This window comes from Colletotrichum godetiae, assembly GCF_030913485.1.
Source record: "Colletotrichum godetiae strain CBS 193.32 chromosome Unknown BDP55scaffold_119, whole genome shotgun sequence".
In the NCBI taxonomy this organism is placed as follows: domain Eukaryota; kingdom Fungi; phylum Ascomycota; class Sordariomycetes; order Glomerellales; family Glomerellaceae; genus Colletotrichum; species Colletotrichum godetiae.
Genome location: NW_026851367.1, coordinates 26,727 through 45,794, shown reverse-complemented (window position 1 = coordinate 45,794; position 19,068 = coordinate 26,727). Strand labels below are relative to the sequence as shown.

The 19,068-nt window shown below is 52.1% G+C and overlaps 5 protein-coding genes across 5 annotated transcripts; 2 read left to right on the top strand and 3 right to left on the bottom strand.

Annotated features, from left to right (window-relative positions):
* Positions 1–4,287: 4,287 nt before the first annotated feature.
* On the bottom strand, positions 4,288–5,782 carry BDP55DRAFT_721903 (uncharacterized protein; the record flags this gene model as incomplete). Its single annotated transcript, XM_060578533.1, has 5 exons — positions 5,565–5,782; positions 5,324–5,526; positions 4,851–4,939; positions 4,668–4,773; positions 4,288–4,363 (listed from the first exon to the last, which is right to left on the bottom strand). Coding segments are annotated over exons 1-5 (531 nt in total), but the record flags the coding sequence as incomplete, so codon positions are not given.
* A 317-nt stretch (positions 5,783–6,099) lies between these two features.
* BDP55DRAFT_568579 (major facilitator superfamily transporter) lies at positions 6,100–7,461 on the bottom strand (the record flags this gene model as incomplete). Its single annotated transcript, XM_060570694.1, has 2 exons — positions 6,100–7,238; positions 7,302–7,461. The coding sequence occupies 2 exons, from the start codon at positions 7,459–7,461 to the stop codon at positions 6,100–6,102; spliced, it is 1,299 nt and encodes a 432-aa protein (XP_060421585.1).
* Positions 7,462–8,748: 1,287 nt separating this feature from the next.
* BDP55DRAFT_687801 (heterokaryon incompatibility protein-domain-containing protein) lies at positions 8,749–10,944 on the top strand. Its single transcript, XM_060576601.1, has one exon. It carries the CDS (start codon positions 8,795–8,797, stop codon positions 10,895–10,897), a length of 2,103 nt encoding a protein of 700 aa, XP_060421584.1. The 5' UTR covers positions 8,749–8,794; the 3' UTR covers positions 10,898–10,944.
* Positions 10,945–11,217: 273 nt separating this feature from the next.
* Positions 11,218–13,245, bottom strand: BDP55DRAFT_624695 (uncharacterized protein). Its single transcript, XM_060571406.1, has one exon. The coding sequence runs from the start codon at positions 12,798–12,800 to the stop codon at positions 11,250–11,252; it is 1,551 nt and encodes a 516-aa protein (XP_060421583.1). The 5' UTR covers positions 12,801–13,245; the 3' UTR covers positions 11,218–11,249.
* A 4,110-nt stretch (positions 13,246–17,355) lies between these two features.
* BDP55DRAFT_735403 (uncharacterized protein) lies at positions 17,356–18,851 on the top strand (the record flags this gene model as incomplete). Its single annotated transcript, XM_060580318.1, has 3 exons — positions 17,356–17,628; positions 17,733–17,966; positions 18,303–18,851. The coding sequence occupies 3 exons, from the start codon at positions 17,356–17,358 to the stop codon at positions 18,849–18,851; spliced, it is 1,056 nt and encodes a 351-aa protein (XP_060421582.1).
* Positions 18,852–19,068: the final 217 nt, after the last annotated feature.

The following is a 19,068-nucleotide window of genomic DNA, read 5'->3' as shown; positions in this document are numbered from 1 at the left end:
GGCCTGCCGGGCTACCACTTCCAACCGGTTCTGCGGACGACGACCGATCTGCAGCAACTGCGGAAGACCTTCCGATTCACACGAAACGGGACCCTGCCATGGCCAGGCCCCAATGTGCCAACTGCTGCGGCCCCTTCCAAGCCAGCCACACAGACTGCCCAGCGAGGCCCTCGGCCGTAAACGGCGTCGTCTCCCTTCCCGGTCGAAAGGAGCGGGCTCGGATCCGGAAGGCCGGCCAGAAAGCATCGGACACTCTGTACAAGGCTACTCGATCCGACCAGTAGCCAGGAGGCGGCAGGCGTCCCTACCTCCACCAGCCAGAACCAGCAACCCGGCGCCAAGCGCGCGCGCACGAGAACGCCCTCCGCAAGCTCGATCGTTTGCCTCGGTGACGGAAGCACTGACAGCAGCAGCATGGATGAAGACGAGGCGGACGAAGGCGAAGGCGAAGACTCCCCCGACAACACCTCCATCGACCGTCCCGTGCTACCCATGCCAAGCAGGAGCCAACGGGCAGCACAGAAGCCAAACTACAACGTCGCGAATGCCTACACCCACCTCGAACTCGACTCGGAGACGTAAGCCGAGAGCGGCGACCCCACGGATGCTACGCGTTGCGCAGGGCAACGTCGGAAAGATCTCCCCGGCGCACACGGCTTTCCTGCAGCTCTGCTGGGAGCTCAGATAGATGTGGTCCTCGTCCAGGAACCCTGGACGGGCTGGAAGGACGGAAACGTGCAACTGAACACGCACCCGGGTTTCGACTCTTTCGTCCCGGTCGACTTCTGGGACAGCGAAGGAACCAGACCAAGAGTATTGACCTACACACGCAAAGGGATAGGGATGACGGTGGAGCAGCAGAGGCCTGTCCACACGAGAGACGTACTGTGGCTGGTGGTCGACAAAACGACGACTATCGTCAACGTGTACAGACAACCCCGCGACCCCCACAGCCGCACAACAGGGATACTGCTAGAACTCAAACCCCCGGAGCGAGCTTTGATCGCGGGTGACTTCAACGCGCATCACTACTCTTGGGAGCCCGGGACGAGGAACGGGAACCGGGGAGATGACATCGCAGGCTGGGCAGACGGCCACAATCTCTCTCTTATCAGCGAAGTTGGGGTGGCAACCCAGGATTGCGGACATGTCCTGGACCTGGCTTTCTCTAATATCCCTTTTGCGCACGCGCAGGTCAGCCCACAGCTACACCCGGGAGCTGACCACGAGGCCATCGTGGCCGTCATACCACTACTCAAACGCCCAGTGTCACAGGGAGAGGGCCACCCGCAGCCACGGCCACTGTCAGTGCCCGACTCGGCGCTGCCTCGGCTGAGAGACCTGATCGAAGGGGGGCTAGCTGCGATGCCCAATCTGGGGGATCAACCTACTCCGGAAGACCTGGACGGGCAGGCAAGTCACATCGTCGAGCTCTTCTCCCGAGCCATTGAGGCGGTCGGCAAGAAGAGAGGAAAACATGGTAAAGGCGCGGCTTGGTGGACGGAGGATGCGCAGAGGCCCACAGAGCATACCGTGCTGCCCGCAACCAACAAGCCTGGGAGACGGAGCAAGATGCGCACCTTTATCTAATGGAGAAACGAAAGGCGTTCCTGAGCACGGTGAGGAAGGCTAAGCGAGCATACTGGGCCGGAAAGATCGATGGAGTCGCTTCAGACCGGGACCTGTACCAGATCATGGGTTGGCGGAAGGCGAGCCTACTGACCAGAGCACCCCCATTGGTTGTGGACAACCAGACGATCGAGGATACTAACGAAAAGGCTCAAGCGCTTCGGGGAGCCCTTCTCGACAGGTTTAGTGCGGAAGATGACGCACCGGGTGACCCGTTTGACGTACCCGTCGTCCCGAGGCGAGCGATTACTTGGCAGGACAATGTTAGCGGAGAAGAAGTGAAGACGGCCACCTTAACAAAGACAACGACCCCTGGTGTGGACGGCATCACAACACGCCTCCTCCAGGCATGCTGGGATGTCATCTCGGAACCGGTCAGGCAGCTATTCCAGTCCTGTATGCGGGCCGGCCACTTTCCTCTGCCCTTCCGCAGAGCTGAGGTGGTCATGATCCAGAAGGCCGGCAGGGATGCCTCCAAGCCCGGGTCCTGGCGGCCGATCGCGCTCCTCTCGTGCCTGGGCAAGGGACTAGAGCGACTGATAGCCAGAAGGATGGCGTCCCTGGCGATTGTCGAGCGCATCATCAGTCCGCAACAGATCGGGGCTCTACAAGGCAGGTCAGCCGTCGATCTGACGACCTGCCTCACCCACGACATCGAGATGGCCCTCCTAAAAGGACTCACGGCGACACTTCTGACTATGGACGTAAAAGGGGCGTTCGACTCCGTCCTTCGGAACCGGCTCGTCATTAGACTGCGTCAGCAGGGATGGCCACATGGCCTGACCAGACTGATCTTTAGCTTCTGCTGCAACCGCACCGCTAGAGTCCGACTGGAAGAAAGCACAACGGAGTACTTCCCGCTGTCATGCGGGCTGCCTCAGGGTCACCACTATCTCCCATTGCCTTTCTGCTCTACATCGCAGAGATACTTGAAGACGACCCGAACGCGCGATTCGGGTACGCGGACGACATCGCCACTCTGGCCATCAGCCCCTCCCTGGAGAGCAACGTCGCAATACTCAACCGAAGCGCAGCCGGCATTCTCAGATGGGGCTTGGAGAACAAGGTCTCCTTTGACCCGAGCAAGTGCGAGGTCATCCACTTTACTAGGAAGCACGGCCAGCCAGCGGAGCTGCCAGAGGTCCGGGCGGGGGATTTGGTGGTCAAGGCCTCGACGAAACCTGTACGCTGGCTGGGTGTCTGGTTCGACAAGAGACTGTCCTTCCGGCACCATGTCGACGCAAAAGTAGCTGCAGCAAAGAGGGCAGCTCAACATCTGAGACAGCTTACGAACACAAAGAGGGGACTCCCAGCGGCCGCCGTGCGAAAAGCCGTCGTCTCCTGCGTACTGCCGATCGCGCTCTTCGGCGCCGAAACATGGTACGCAGGTATCACGAAGCCGGCTTCGAGACGCCAAGCGGAGACAGACACGAATCCGCCTCTCCAAGGAAGACCCGTCAACACAGGCCAAAAGGGGCTCGTGCAGAAGATCGACAGCGTCATTACAGCGGCAGCAAGGGCCGTTCTGCCTGTCTGGAGGACAACGCCAACCAGTAGCCTCCTCCGAGACGCCGGCTTACCGTCAGCCAAAGTCGCCTTAGAGGGCGTCCGCTTACGGGCCGCAGTCCGACTACAGAGGATTGATCGCCGACACCCGCTAGTCGCGCGGCTCTCCCAGCAGGGACAGCAACAGACGAGACTACAACGGACGGCTGAACTTCTGCCAAGATGCGGAAGACCAGCGTTCCTTCAATCACAGTACCTGCCAAGCTCACAGGATCAGATAGTAGTTCAATGCAAAGAAGAGGCTGCGAAAGCTTTCGAGCGCTGGCTAAAGACAGTACCGGAAAGCCATATGATCGTCTTCTCGGACGGCTCCAGGGCGACGAACGGAGCCGTGGGGTACGGCTTCGTCATCTACCGAGACTCCAAACGCATAGCACAAGGGTGCGGCCGACTCGGACTAGCAGAAGTGTTCGACGCCGAGGTCGAAGGGGCGCGAACCGGCCTCAGAAGGGCTCTGCTCACCAATCGCGGTCATCCAATCCACATATGTATCGACAACACCAGCGTTATACAAGGCATCCGCGGCAAGGCGCCGGACTCGTCACAAGACGCGTTCCTCGAAATCCAAGAAGCGGCCAGGATATTTGATATACGGACGCACTGGTCCCCGGGACACCAGGGCATCGAAGGAAACGAGGCCGCGGACCGGCTGGCCAAAGAAGGAACGACACTGCCGGCGCGGATGGGTCAAATGGCAACACTAGCGGGCATCAAGCGGCTTGCAAGGGAAAAATTACAAAGCCAGCACAGGAGATGGTGGTATAAAGAGCGAAGGCCGCGGTACGCGGACTTGGGGCTTGAGGCAGCTCTGTCCAGCCCTCCTGAACTGGCCTTGCCGCGGGCTACGTTACATCACCTGCTGGCGGCACGATCGGGTCACGGGGACTTCGAGCAATATCACCGACGTTTCAACCACGACGACGCTCTAATGATGTGCTCTTGTGGAGAGGCGAAAGACGTGGACCACCTGGTCTACTGTCGACTAACGCTGGCGAGGAGGCAACGGTGGCCGACCCTCCACTCTCGCAGTATGCCCGAGCCCATAGGCCCTATGGGATCTCTCGAGGCCTACTTCAAGAGATTAATCACCGACCCACGAGGCTTCGAGGCCTTTCTCCGCGTGACGGACTTCTTCCAGAAGATCTGTCTGCGGTAGCAGCATCCACACCTACGTAGATGTGAGTGCGGACTACAAAGAACCTCCCGATTCCAAGGGACGATTTGGGAAAGAATGAAACTGGGGCACCAGCGGGAACCGGGGACAGACAGAACGCGTAGTGGCCACAAGGCATGATTTGGAGGACGATGTAAAGAGACGACGTACTGTAGAGTAGGTAGCCTTGGCTCACGGCCCTCCACGCCATATACCCTTCGGGAGGTCTGCGGTAAGGGCTCTAGCCCGGCCGCCACGGCGTTAAATACAACAACAACAACAACAACAACAACAAATATAAATGGCATCAAGTACGTACTCCCTGAACTGACCGAGTGGTAGGTGCGACCATTTTCGAACTCGCTCTCCCACACTCTTGACTTCGCTGATGTGTCGGAACTTGAAGACTCCGCCCCGTCGAAAAGCTGTTGGATAAGAGAAAAGTGTCAGCAGAAGATTGAGGCCAAAGTGTAGTCCGCAAGCAGACAGGGAGAGGATTCACACGTCTTCTTCTTCTTCTTCTTCTTCTTCTAGGTCGTCTTCTGCATCGATCACAGCCAATTGTTGTGGCTGCTGTTGTTGCTGTTGCTGCTGTAATATTCATGTTAATACGATAGATTGGTGACCAGCCGAGCCCCCTCCGAAAGCGCCGGCAGAAGCTTGTACTCGCGCGTGGGGGGGAGGCTTTCCTGTTTGTCTCCATCGGTGGGTGGCTGATCCTTGGCAAGCATGATGCGCCTCGGCCCTTCGCTTGTCGGCTACTTGACGCAGGCTATAGGTACACGAATTATACACGTTCTTAAGGTGGTCGAGGATTGGACGAAGAGACTTTTTACTAGTTAGACAGATTGCTGCAGGATCAAAATGAGGTGAGAAAGCCGGGGTACTTGCAGAGAACAAACATCTTTTCAACAGTAACAAGATTTATCCGGCGACCCCGCCTCTTTTGACTGCTGGTGGCGCAGGCAATCGCACCACCAAGACTCGTGTTGGTTTGCTTGAAAAGAGTGCACCATCGGGACCAACGGGCGCTTCGTTGTTGGTTCGACATTCTGCAAGCAGCATTCGAGAAAGAATCCCTGTGGTCTCCAAACAACCGACGCTTGTGATAGGACAAAGCTCACGAGGACTGTGTGATGCCTGCAGCGGACCAACTTGACTTGCAGCCGCGATGGACCCTCCCTTGTAATTAGCTAGGCCGGGCCGGGCCACATACCCTGCTTTTCACCAACGTTTACCCTCTTTTCCAACTCGGTCTTCACATCCGCTTCCATTCTGTGTTAGCTCACTGTTTGTCGCAGTGTGAGATGAATTCTGCGTGGTAGTGTGACGGGCCAAGTGAGGAGATGGCAAAATGGGCGACACAATGGTTACCGCCCAACACGAAGTACCTAGGTAACTCTATTTCTATTCTTCTTATGATTTTGATCCTTTTTTGGTTCTTATATACTCTATATAGACACATCTAACAAAATTCAATATAGATATAATAGGAACAGTAGTAGTAGTAGTAGTAGTAGTAGTAGTAGTAGTAGTAGTAGTAATTTGGATAGTAGAAATAGAGCTAGGGAGTGTATTGAGCGGCATCCAATTTTGTCACCCACTTGGATGGGCCTCTAAGGTGTTGGCTCTGTAAATTTTGTGACAGAGTGATGGAGTTTCCTAAACTAGTGAGTGTGATGGTGCAATTGGCTACTTAGACGCGATGTGAGCAAGAAACATGATAGTGCAGGAATTTGAGCAAACAACGCTCAACGTTTATCAGCCCGCCATGTGAGTAGCCAGCCTACAATCGCTAGCGAGGATGCCAACATCATCGATCCGGTGAAGAAGATCAACGGCGCAAATCGACCAAGACCATAGCCATGTGTGAGAGAGCCCATTACCAACGGTGCCGAGATCGGTCCAGTCAAAATATTGCCGACACCTTTACTAAAGGCCATGCAACTGTATACCTGCCCCGGATCCTCCGAGAGGGCCGATCCGAACTTGTTCCACAAACACGGGAACCCGCCAGTCGCCAATCCGAACACCAAAGAAAAGGCGAGGAGCGGTGCAAGGGACGAGGCATAGCCCCAGAGGGAAAAGGTCGCAATTGCGGCAATGAAGGAGGAGGCAAAGACGAGGATGAGAACGTTATTGACACGATCTGTGATGTAGCCGAGGGCAAGCTGGCCAAATATCGTGGCGAGATTGTTCGCGGCCAGAACCAGCGCACCCATCGTTCCCGAGAAACCCAACGACGTTGCGTATGTTGGTAGGTAGAGTGCGGGTATATAATATCCAAGCGCTTCAAGGAAGTTAATCAAGACAAAGCAGTAGAACAGAGGCCTTTTGAAGAATTTGAAATCGCCTTTCCTCAGCGTACCCCGTCTCGAGGCTGGAAGCCGCCCTTTGATGAGGGGAATCATGGGAAGTAGAGTGACGAATTGTGCCACCGCCATTGCTCGCAAAGTTGTTGGATACCCGTACTTCGTAAGGAGTGACTCTAGAAGAAACGGCAAGCCAACACCACTACAGCCAGCACCAGTCGACATGATTCCATACGCAAGGCCTCTGCGCTTGATGAACCACCCATTGAGCATCCGAAGAAGTGGGTAGTTGACAAAGAGAAAGGCGAAACCGTAGAGGAACCCTTGAGTTGCAATGAGGCCAGGTACCGAAGTCGCAAATGAGGCTATGAGGAGCGATAAGGCACATCCTAGCCAGCCGACGATAATCATGTGTCGTTGCCACGCTTGGAAACGGGCCGCAAAGGGTGTTGCCAGTGGTCCGCCGAGATAGTAGACACTGGTAGCGACGGTTCCAATGACGGCAATACTTGGGTCATGTTTGAGGGCAGGATGTTTCGAGTAGTAGTCTTGGAACACGCCATACGACAACGGGAAGCCTAGATTCTCTGTTAGTATCCAAGATGAAAGCGATTGAGGATTTCTCTATGTAACTTGCATACCCCAGAGGACAGCTTCAGCAACAAAAGATGCAAGTATGAATAGCCAAGCAGACAACCCTTTGTCTGCAGGGCGAATTGGCCGACCCGAAGCTTCGTCATGGCTTTCTTGTTCGCCGCGGTTGACGGTCTCGAGGCTCACGGTCTCGGAGTGGTAAGACATTTGGTACCTAGACTTTGAGAACATGCAAATGATCTCTCTTCAAGGAAAGAAGAAACAGTAGTTGGTTGACATATATGACTGTTCAACTGTTCAACTGCTCAATCAAGGTGTTTGCTACACTTTAGCAGTTGGCTTGTGCTTGTGTCGGAACATCATACCACTGGTCTGATGCAGGCTAAAGGCTAGATCTGTCTGCACTATGCATGCGAACCAAAGGGGTTCTCTTTAGTCATCAAATAAAGAGATAATTGCGCAGTCTGACTGCCGATGAAGAGGAAGGCGATTATTTGCTGGCACAACAAGGTCATCTCGCCGGATATTATGTATCTATACCAAAGGTCAGTAGATTTGGTTCGCACTCTGCGGGTTGAATCAAGACCTCGCGGTGTCTCCCAAAGCTGATTAGTAGTATTTATTCTAAAAGAATACTTAGAAATATGTCACCTCTTTTAATTTCATCTCTATAGATTTTACCTATAAAGATCTCATCTATAGCTGTATTGAGGATCTATGAGATGTTTTTCATTGACCGCACCGTACTCGGCCTCCAGTTATGTCAATGAACGTCGGCTCCGTGGACTAGCATCCATGTGACAACATATTGTTCTTCAAGAGGCGAAAGATTACATTTGAGAAGCAAGATTATGAATTTACGCTTGGTTTAGATGACGCCCAAAAGTCAACTCGCCTCCGAACGGCAACATCTCGTGACCATGTGCGTGAGCTCAGCATTAGCAGGATATTGTACCGATAATCGCTTGCAGGTTTTGTAACGCGACGTTCACTACTTACATGTGCTAATTTGTCATCACTTGCTTTAGTCATTTTATGCAACTGGGTGTTGATTACTTCTTTGAGTTCGCTTCAGTAAGCAACATAACAAGATAGTCTACCTCTTACGATAGATGGCGACCGCGGGGTTCAAAGCGTAGCAGCAAATTGACCCTCCTTCCACATTGTTATGGTGTATGATCATTTGTCTACGGCTTTGAACTTTCCCGGTCTGCAACTAGTCCCATATCGTCGAAGGAAGCACTACGCAGCAAATAACTTTGTTTCTCTGACTCTACCAGGTGATTTAGCATGCACATTCAGCCCAATCCTACTAGCCTAGCCAGTCTTGGTAGCCCCAGCCGAAATTCTGCAGGCTGTAGCTAGTCGGACCACTCATTGAAAGCGACGTTTGATTGCTGCCCGCGACCTGCTTAAGTAACGATCATGCAACCCCATGCGCGCCATATAGAAGCAGAGCCCCTGGTGTTCCACGAAGTTTCACTGCCCATTTACTGTCCATCTACTGTCATCGCAACAGGACGAAAAATTTCACTATCAGATGACCATGCCGGCAGATGATCCGCCTGCATACTCACCGCCGTCCTATGCGTCGACTATCTATACTCCTCTAGTGCAATCCAACACGATTCGGGTGTTGACCCTTTACCCCGCCATTAGTCACGATGCCGAAGTTCGGTGCGGGCTATTGTCGACAGAGATATCCACGTTTACTTTTGAGCAGTCGTACGTAGCGTTGTCGTATGTCTGGGGGAACCTGAGCGATCCTCAGCTTGTCTATGTCAATGAGCAAGAAGTTTACATTGGGAGAAACCTTTTCGAAGCATTCCGTCATCTTCGTCGTCGAGATCGGCCAATACGGCTTTGGGCAGACGCGCTATGTATCAACCAAACCGATATTACGGAGCGAAACCACCAAGTTTATCAAATGCGCAACATTTATTCTTCTGCTTTGGAGACCATTATTTACCTTGGAGATGATGACGGAAGCAACACGGCATCATCGGCTTGGAATTTTCTCGAAAGACAGAGCGAATGGGCACTTAACCGAGATGGCAACGAAGACATGAAGTTACCGTCCACTCTCGAGGAGAATCTGATTCACTTCAGAGGAGAGGTGGCTGATGTTGAGCTCAGTGTCCTCCAAAGACCATGGTTCTTGCGTGTTTGGGTTCTCCAAGAAGTCGTTGTATCGAGGAAAGTGTCAATACAGTGTGGTCATCGAAGAATCCCTTGGAACGATTTCTGCAAGATCATCTTGCTGAATCCGCGGTATCACGATCGCTATGGGTACAGCATGCGAGCCATCGAAAGAGTCGACATTGTGCGCGACATGTTTCAGGCCCGCTGCGCCTACCAAGAGTCGCATGATTTGGCCCAACTTCGACCTTCCTGGCACACGAATGTCACCAACTATGGTGGTAGAAGTGCACACATTATCGATATGCTTGTGAGGGCTCGTCAGCTTGAAGCATCTGATCCCCGGGACAAGATCTTTGCCCTTCTAGGGATTTCAACGAATTTAGATGTCGACAATCGATCGGTGGCTGTTGATTATGGCAAATCTACGGCCGAAGTACAGACTGATTTGGCCTGCTACCTAATGGAGGAACACAAGAGTTTGGATATGCTGAGCTACGTTGACCACTCAATCAACGGCTTCTCTTCCTTATTTGGCTTTGGTCAAGCTGAAGCGCTGCCTTCGTGGGTTCCTGATTGGGATGCAAGCCAAGTTGCTCGAGGGCAGCGGCTCAAGGCCATGCATGCCTATGATATCAACGGGGACTCACTACCCCTGGACACCACTAGCCCCATCGTTCCAACAATTCTGAGTTTTTTGAGTGAAGAGAAAGATGAAGAAACTGAAAGACGGCGGGACATAACCACTAAGAGCATGGCGTGGCTCAGCGACAATAAGATTCTCCTAACGATTGGGTCAGTGATTGGCAGCATAACGCACGTCGGACCTGACCTCCAACTTCGAGGAGCCGACGAACTTTCTTTCCAAGCAATTAGAAACCGATGCGATGATCTCCCAGAGTTGCGTCGGAAAATTATGGCAAGATGGGCTCGGCTTCTTCTTTACAGGCACAGAAGAGATTGTGTAGGACCCCACATGGACCCAAGACTACCTTCTGGCCCAGAGGAAAGTATGGAAACCGTCCTTCGATCTTTGGAAGATATACCAGACATGAGATCACACACAATCGAAAGTCACTTGTTCTCTAGAGGGCGACAGACAGCTGCCTGGTCCGGAGAAGGTGAGCAGGTCATCAACCGAGTCACTGACAGGACGAGCATACTTGAAATTAAGACTATTGGCGCCTACGATAGACTTTCCGATGTTATCACAGAGCTTGAGAAAGTTATACTACCACCCGGGGCGAGAAGGAACGATCTCATAGTCTCGTTACGTGGGGCACGAGTACCATTTGTTGTTCGGCCGATGGACGACATTCACTTCGTGATGGATGTGGAAGAGACTCAGATTCTGTCACTGCTCCGCTCCGGCTGCGACTTATTGAATCTCGAGAACGCAGCCTTTCTCGGTCACTACCGGTTTGTCGGAGAATGCTTGATCAATGGATATGAAGATAGCCTCGATCAAGCGGGTAACGAATGGGGGGCCATCACACTTCACTGAAAATCCGCAAACTTTCGCACTCACAATAATAGGTAAAATACCAATCTTGGCAACTTGAGATTAAATTTTGCTATCCAAACGAGTACCAAGCCAACTTTTCAATCTGCTTTTGAGTTTTCCGCCATTTTCCGTTACACCGCCAGCTGCTTTGGCCAAGTCCCGGTAGCATTAAGCGGAAAGCACAGCGACACGATACAACTTTTTGTGAGACTCAGACACAAGAATGAGCCTGGGACACAATGAAAAGCAGAGTAGAACACGAATGAACCCATACTCCCAAACCATAGTTGCCAAATTAACTACTATTGAACTACATTGCGAAATAAGTGACCGGTCACTTATTTCGCAACGTTTACTTGGCAACACCGATACAGGAGAAGCATCGCTTGAAGGAGTCAGCCTCAAGAGCGAAGAGACCGCCGTGGTCGAGGAGGGTGGCGGGATTCCAGATCTCGGGCTCGAGGCGGCCGAGGAGCCCGGTGTAGCTGGTGAGGCCCTGGGGCTCGGTGACACCCCACGGATTGCGGAGGACGATGTACTGCTTATCGCCAATGACGCAGTAGCCGAGAACGGAGTAGGCGTGATTGGCAACGATGTTGGCACCGTGGAACTCGCGGCCGGTGGCGTAGGTGTAAGCCGTCATGGGGTTGATGGTCTTATTGTTGACGCTGTTGGCGCGAACCAAGCCCAAAAGGGTGTGGGAAGAGTGGTTATCGCAGTTGTAATAGTGAGCCGTGCGGCCGTTGATCTGGGCCATGGCCTTGATGGGGTCACCGCAGTGAGTCTGGGTGATATCCGGCTGCTCAGAGTTGGAGCCAGTGATCCACTTGGCGAAGGCCTTCTCGTAGAGCGAGGGCCAGATGTCAGCGCCATCACTGGAGCGGCAGTAGAGAGGCTCGTTGTCAGAGTTGTTGATGGGGATCTCGTAGTTGACATCAACAGTCTCCGTCTTGTTATTCTGCTTGCCGCCCTTGTCGTGGAACTTGACGGACAGGAAGCGCTTCTTATCGTTGCCGTGGGTGTGGACGCGGGTAGCGCGATTAATGGCGCTGGGGTCGGACCAGAACACGGAGAAGAGAGCAGAAACGAACCAACTGTTGCTAGAGCAGCCCTGGGTGGGGTCATCGAACTGGCGGTTGGTCTCACGGCGGTCACCAAGCTGGAACATGGTAATGTCGGAGATCAGGCGCTTGTTGACACTCTGGAAGAAGTAGTCATACATGTCGCGCCACGAGGCGTTGGGTGGCTGCCAGCGGCCCTTCTGCATTCTGAACGGAGTGACGAGCTCGTTGATGGACATTGTGACCTTGCGGTTGGAGACAGTGTCACCGAGCTCGTGAGCGTGGAGAACAAGGCGAAGCTTGCCGTTCTTCATGCGGGCCATCTTGACCTTGGCCTCCTTGAGGTCCTTGAGTCCGACCTTCTCGAGATCCTCGAGTCTGCGGACACCCGAGAAGTCGGGAGTCATGAGATCCCGCTCGTTGAGAATCTTCATATCCTTCTCATCGTACATCTCAGCCTTCCTCTCCTTCTCGTTCAGCCTCATACCGGCGAAGAGAACAGAGTGGTGGCGCATGTCAAAGAGCTCATCGTAGTCGGTTTGAAGAACATTCTGAAGGATTTGGGCAGCAGCCATCGAGTGACGGTCAATCTTGCGGCCAATGAGAGCCTCAGCCAGAGCGTACGGGTTGACGGCACCGACACAAGGGTTCTTAGGTGGAGAGTCGGGACGGGGACCATCCTTGCTGAACTCGTGGTCCCTGTTCATGTCGACAAGGTCGTCGTAGTCCTCCATGGTGCTCTGAGATGAAGATCCGGACATGCTCTCGATCTTGTGGCCAAGGATAGCCTCGACAAGAGCAATAACGTTGCTGTCTCTCTCGGTGCCGCGGATGTCGCCCATTTTGAAGTTAAAAGTTAGGTAGAGTATGTTGTAAGAAGCTACAAAGATGTTGTGATTCGTTGGTAGTACTGAAGATTTGGAACTGAGCTGAAAACTTATTGCTGCTGATTCTCAAGTTGATAGATCTGCGTGACATTCGATGGGTCTTTATACCTTTTCTGACGGACTAGAAGATCACACTTTTCTCCCATTGTGCTTCAAACTTCGGCTCTGCAAGGTGAATCATGAATGCGTAAACCTCAACTCAAACAGCTCGTACGTGTTATGCATCTTTGCTTATCGGTGCGAAGGTTTCGCATGGTCTGCTGCGGGGCAATAAAGGACGCATACTAGAGCATCAGCTACATACACGAGGTCGAGAGTTTCCAGCGTCGGATTCGATTCTGCAAGTCACAGCAACGAGGCCTTCGTGGTCGCATTCACCTCGCAACGTGGACGAACTATTGGTCTGAGTGTCGAATAGTATCGCTAATGTACCTGGAGTCTCGCGGTCACATGTGAAATGAGCCAGCCTCAGATGCTGAGGCAGACCTTGACGCTAGACGAAGTCAAAGGCTGACGACTCTTTCGTGCCCAGAGTCCGTGAGGGGCCCGTCAGCACGACCCAGACACTTCTGCAGAGACTCACGATGTAGGTTTCACTGAAACCCTGAGAGGAGCATTGGTGCAGTAGTCCGTGAGGGGTTACAATGTTGGGAGCAAATCTCAAGAGAGCATGTTCCCCGCGTGTGGACATGGGGCCATCATGAGGCTGAGAATCAGTCCCAACAAACTCAAGTCTGCAGCTTCAAAGACTGATCTGAGGCAGGGATCCTTCTGCGGCGGCAACATCGGAAGAAGCTGGGGAACTGGTCCGGTTTGAAGTGACAACCGAGCTAGACTCAAAAAGTGAGCGAAGTGTCAGGTCTATGACACGAAGCTATGTGCCACTGATGCTACCGATGAATAGCAAACTTTTGATCCCACGTGGCAGCGCGGACATGGTAGCGTCTTGCTCTACTTCCCCCAAGTCGCACGTAAAAAATGCAGGCCGTTTCTTGTTTAGGTTTCTGGACCCCTCATTCTTGCATTGATTCTCCAAATCCATTGGCTTTTTCCGTTGCTGCCGTCTCCTTGCAGAGAAGCATCACAATCTTACGACCTTAAGCTTCATATCGAATTACTTCTTATGGGATCGTAAAACACCCGACAATAACCGCAACAGAGCGGTACAACAACAATAACTTCGGAAATTTCTTCGTGCCGGTACAGAGCAATCGAGGCTTTCAAGGTTGTAATGAAGGTTGCGGGGTACCGGCGAGGCGCGCGGGGTATGTGAAGTCTAAGACGGTAAGGCTATGCGCGGCACTCGGGCTACTCTCCTGACTTTGGCAAATGTGCCGGTTCCAGCCAGAGATGCGGTGTAAGGAGGTGAGATTTGGACATTCGATGATGACGATGGCGCTTTCGTCCCGCTTTTCGGCATTCATTCTCAGTTCCTAGAACAATGTCAATGATAAGTCAATGACTATGAGAAATAGAATGGCGTTCGGGCATTGTAAAGCCAGGCTTCCTCCAGGTTGGACTGATATAGATTGATCAAAACATCCCATTTCGCTTACTGGGCTGAAAACCCGAATCCGAAGAGCAGATTGATCAGTAAATGTAAATGAAAGTGCCGCATTGATAGCCATCCGTCGAAGGAATGTAGTCCAGCTAGCACGGTCCGAAAATGCTCAAGTCCACAGCCTCAGTGCTGGTGCAAAGAAAGGACGGTGTCTCAAGAGAATGTCGGCCCGGGCGGGGCGAGCGGCCCGAGCCCGATAGGGCGGGCCCCCGCCCGGCCAAAAGTGGAGTATGTGGTGGACACCTCTGCCGCCTAAACGCCGGTTGACTGAGCCGAGAGAACGGCGGAGGGGAAACTCTTTTCCTGAGTGGTCTTTTCTGTGCGTGCTTTGCCCTGAAAGCTCGCATAAGAGCGCGACTATCCAACCGGGTTTTGCGGTCGGCCTTACGATCATCTGAGCTGAAACCACGTCAAAGCAGCATTTCTGCTTCTGCTGCGAGCTGCGAGTGGCAGCTTCTGGCTTATTGGCTCTGTGGTTAAGATTTAAACAGCAGCACAAGCGGGACAAGGTTTTCATTGGAAATTGCCTACTACCATGGGACTCACCTTTTCCCAAGCACCGGCGTACCAGAAAGTCGGGTCGGGCACCAAGCAATGCCGAACGCGTACGGCTACACTCAGCCTCACTGTCGATCGCGAAAGTGCATTGTTATTGCGGGGAACCGCGGGCATGTAACCACACTGCACGATGCACTCCTCATTCTGAATGATCGGATAAGATTAGCGAAGGCTTAGAACAGCATCTCGGTCTCCGCAGCTCTGCGGGCGGGCATTCGAGATGTAACAAGTTGAGAAAGATACTTTTCACGTTTTTGAATGTCGAAGTCAGAAGACTTTCATCCTCGAGTCTTGGAGTACAGTTCCTTGACTTCGCTTACCTCAGGTATGGTGAATGCAATTTCCGAAAACTTGAGGTGCGGAAGTAACGGAGATGATATTGCAAGGTTCACCGTGTTCACACTTCACAGTTGACTACAGTTGAGAGGACCCCTACCCATGTCAATACAGTGTACGATACACTTCTAGGCGAAGTTGATCTGATCCTAAGATTGCTCTCCCCACAAGGCCCAAGCAATCTCACTGCTCATTGCCGGACATTCAGACGAGCTTATGCCCGAGTCACATCAGATGAGACCAGACAAGCTGACTCCTGTGCGACGACGACGAGGATAACGACGACAGGAACGGTTCTCGCTTATCACATGCTTCGAATTTGGAACAGAAAATGCATTGAGCGCTACTCCCATGATGTATCATCAGTCTTACGAGCATCTGACATTGAGATTGCTGTGATTATGGCGGTTTCTTATGCTCTTAGCATTAGACATGTCAAGCGTGATCGGGAGATTTCCTTTGATCCTTTGGTAAGTTCGTTTACTCGTTGTTCCATTTCTCCATGGATCGCCATCTGTGTCTCGAGATACGAAGATCCGCAGTAAGAGTTTTGTCGATTTACTCACAACAACTCAGCTACCCCGCTTTGGACAATCAGTCGGTTATTTAGCTAGCAATCATGTTGAAAGTGATCAGTCCGATTGACAAGTTGAATTAGTGCCGAGTGAAGCGCGATCTCAAATACAATCGGTCATCGTTCCATCAACGGACATCGGCCCCAAAAGCTGAAAATGGTCAACTCCCGCTCCACTCAATGCTTCTTTTATGTTGACCAAACATCAAAGGCTGGAGGGCATGCCAAAGATTCACTAGCGCATACAGCAAGCGTAACGTGCGTGATCTAAGATCAGCAGAGACAAGACATTTCTGGGACCCCTTGTTTGACCATCATTCTTCCCTGCCAAGATCCTATCAGATTCTCCGGGTCAAGTCCACCTAGCCCCTTGCTAGAAGGCTGAAGATCCGAGACACGCTTTCGAAATTCAATCGACGCGATTCGTAAAGTATCCGAGGGGGAATCCTATCTCGGAAATCAATCGTAGGGAGACTCACACATGGTGTCCCTTCCAAAAGTCCCGACGCTGTGGTCATGCTAATTTCACTACATTCGTGCTCCTCAGAAGAAGGCACTGAAAGCCAATTGATCATTGTCAGGAGGTGGAGGCAGATATCATTCGGCCTGTGGCTGTCTATGTAGTACATATTCATGCAGCTTTGAGGAAGTACTCACATCATCTTGAGTGAGGCGCGCATCCTTTTTCGCCGAAATGATTATCGTGGGAGGAACTTGAGGCCTAATACGTTTCTGGATGTCTGTACATTACACTAGGCTGAAAGGTTAACGGGACATGGAAGGTTTTTGTTCGATAAATTGTCACCTCTTCAAATCGATATCCGTCGATCGATCGAAAGGTGCAAAACTGACGATGTTAATCCCCAAAGCTTAATCGCTAATATAAATAGGAATGCTGCCTCAAAGATTCTGACTGTCTCGTTCTCCTTTCTTGCCATGGCGAGCAGCCACCTAGGTTGCCCCAAGTCAGCATGCTAGCATAGACGGTCTCCCATTCCCTTGGCTGCCAGACGTATTTCCTTGGTGTAACAAATCACTCAATTTGTAACATCACTACATTCTTGAGATCAGATTCCTGAGGAAGCCAGGCTCCAGCTACTGGGCAGGCAATCATGTTGTCTCCAAAGCGAATTTACAATCCACGCCCGCCCCTCGGGCCAGACATGATATGGATTATGTTCACCAGTTTGATACGAGGCGCGAAGGCACATGTTTGCCTCCGCTCAAGATAGGAGCTTGCCCTTAAACAATTGTCTCGGTTCATCCTTCAAACGCTTTTCACGAAAACCGCCTGCGATTCCCGTCTCTAGGCCTTGACCGGGGATCTCACCTTCATAGAATCGAACAAATATATTCACGATATTTACGTAAAGAATCCGCTTGGCCACGCTCTTTCTATACAGCAAATCAACGTCGAACGGCAGTTGGCCAATACGATGGCGCGATTCCCAGCAGCCCGACTGCTCCTAGCGTTGCTCGTAATGGCCGTCACCAACGCCCAAGTGGATCAGTCGCAGTACAGTGTCCCTTGCGTGATGCAGTACGTCGGCTGTGTTGGCATCCCAAACTTCAACAATGTCTTCAGTCGTCTACTAGGCGACGGCCGTATGGAACCTGTCAAGTGCCAAAATTTCTGCAGCGGTATAGGCGCAACGTACGCAAGCCTGTACGACGGTTACTACTGCAGATGCTCGATTGTGCCCCTGACCTCACAGCCCAGCATCATCCCAGTCCCTGAATCTTATTGCAACAGAGTGTGCCTGGGCAATTCGAACGCAAGATGTGGCGGTGACCCGAATTATCTCAATCTGTACAAAGCGGTTTCTATCACTACCACGTGCGGAACCAGCAGTACTAGTACGACGACATCATCTTCTTCCTCGTCGACATCCTCGTCCATCTTGACCACGTCCTCGTCAACTTCAACGACAACCTCTCAGACAACCACAGACATATCACTCACAACGTCTTCACCCACTTCAACATTTTCATCCTCCTCGATGACCTCTCCATCAACATCAATCTCAACAAGCTCATCAACAATAAGCTTCCCAGCCAACACCCTCGTCCCGGCCCCGCTCGCACCAGCACGGTATATAGGTTGCGGCCGCCTAGACAACGACATGGTCAGCGACGTCGACCTCCTCTTCAACCCCACCGTAGCGAACCGACCCGCAGTATGTCAACAATACTGCAAGGAAAATAGGCGAACGATTACCCTGATGTCCAAGTTCCTCTGTATTTGCAGTATCCTGGTACCGGGAGCGACAACCCCTTTTTCATCGAGCAATCCTCCGAACGACAACTACTGCACGAATCCATGCAGCGAGATGCCTTCGGCGCATTGTGGCGGTGCAATCCCATTTGAATTGGGTGCGCCGGTTTATACCGTGTACGAGCTGGACGCGAATTTCTTCAACACTACGAGTTCGAGTTCGTCTTCGACTGTCTCCTCTACTTCGACCACATCTGCTTCATCGTCCAGCCCGGCCAGTATTCTCTCGAGCACATCAAGTCTATCGACAAGCCCGGTAGTTTCGAGTACCTCTATGGAAACATCATCAAGCAGCTTCAGTTCGGTGTTATACTCAAACACCACCACACCAGCGACAAGCTCAAGCATACCAGCGACTTCGGGCTCTTCAGTTTCCACTACTCCAGTGGCTATCACTTCCAGCAGCGGATCCATCTCTGCAACTCTACCGCTTTCCTCGACGTCTCCTGCTTTGGTTCCCCTTCAACACCTTCTGTGACGCCCTCAGACAGTTCGATTTCGGGCAACAACACTCCAGCCGCGCCCACTTTACCTGCCTCGACAACAAGCACTATTCCAACCACGGGTCCCCTCACAATAGACACGAGGTCCTCGAGCCCGACTCTCGCGTCCACCAGTAGCTCTCCGGGACTGGGCCCGGCTTTCCTTCTCACAGTCACCATACTAGGTCAACCTGCACCGACCCAAAACCTCAATCCATAGGTGGATGGAATGAAAGGAGAGCTTTTTTGAGCATGTTTTCTTATTTGCAGTTTTAAAATAATGTCTTTAAATACAGAGGTATAAGCATTTATCAATATCAGGATACAATGAGACCAAAGTGATGACCCGTGTGTGGAAGAATTTATCTTGATTTTTGCTTTATGTTAAGTTGAGTGTCGTACCACATTCCAAAATCACTTTGGCCACATTCGTAATT

Bases quoted from the DNA above. Each gene is read 5' to 3' on its own strand.
- BDP55DRAFT_687801 (XM_060576601.1), top strand. From the start codon at position 8,795: ATGACCATGCCGGCAGATGATCCGCCTGCATACTCACCGCCGTCCTAT.
- BDP55DRAFT_624695 (XM_060571406.1), bottom strand. From the start codon at position 12,800: ATGGGCGACATCCGCGGCACCGAGAGAGACAGCAACGTTATTGCTCTT.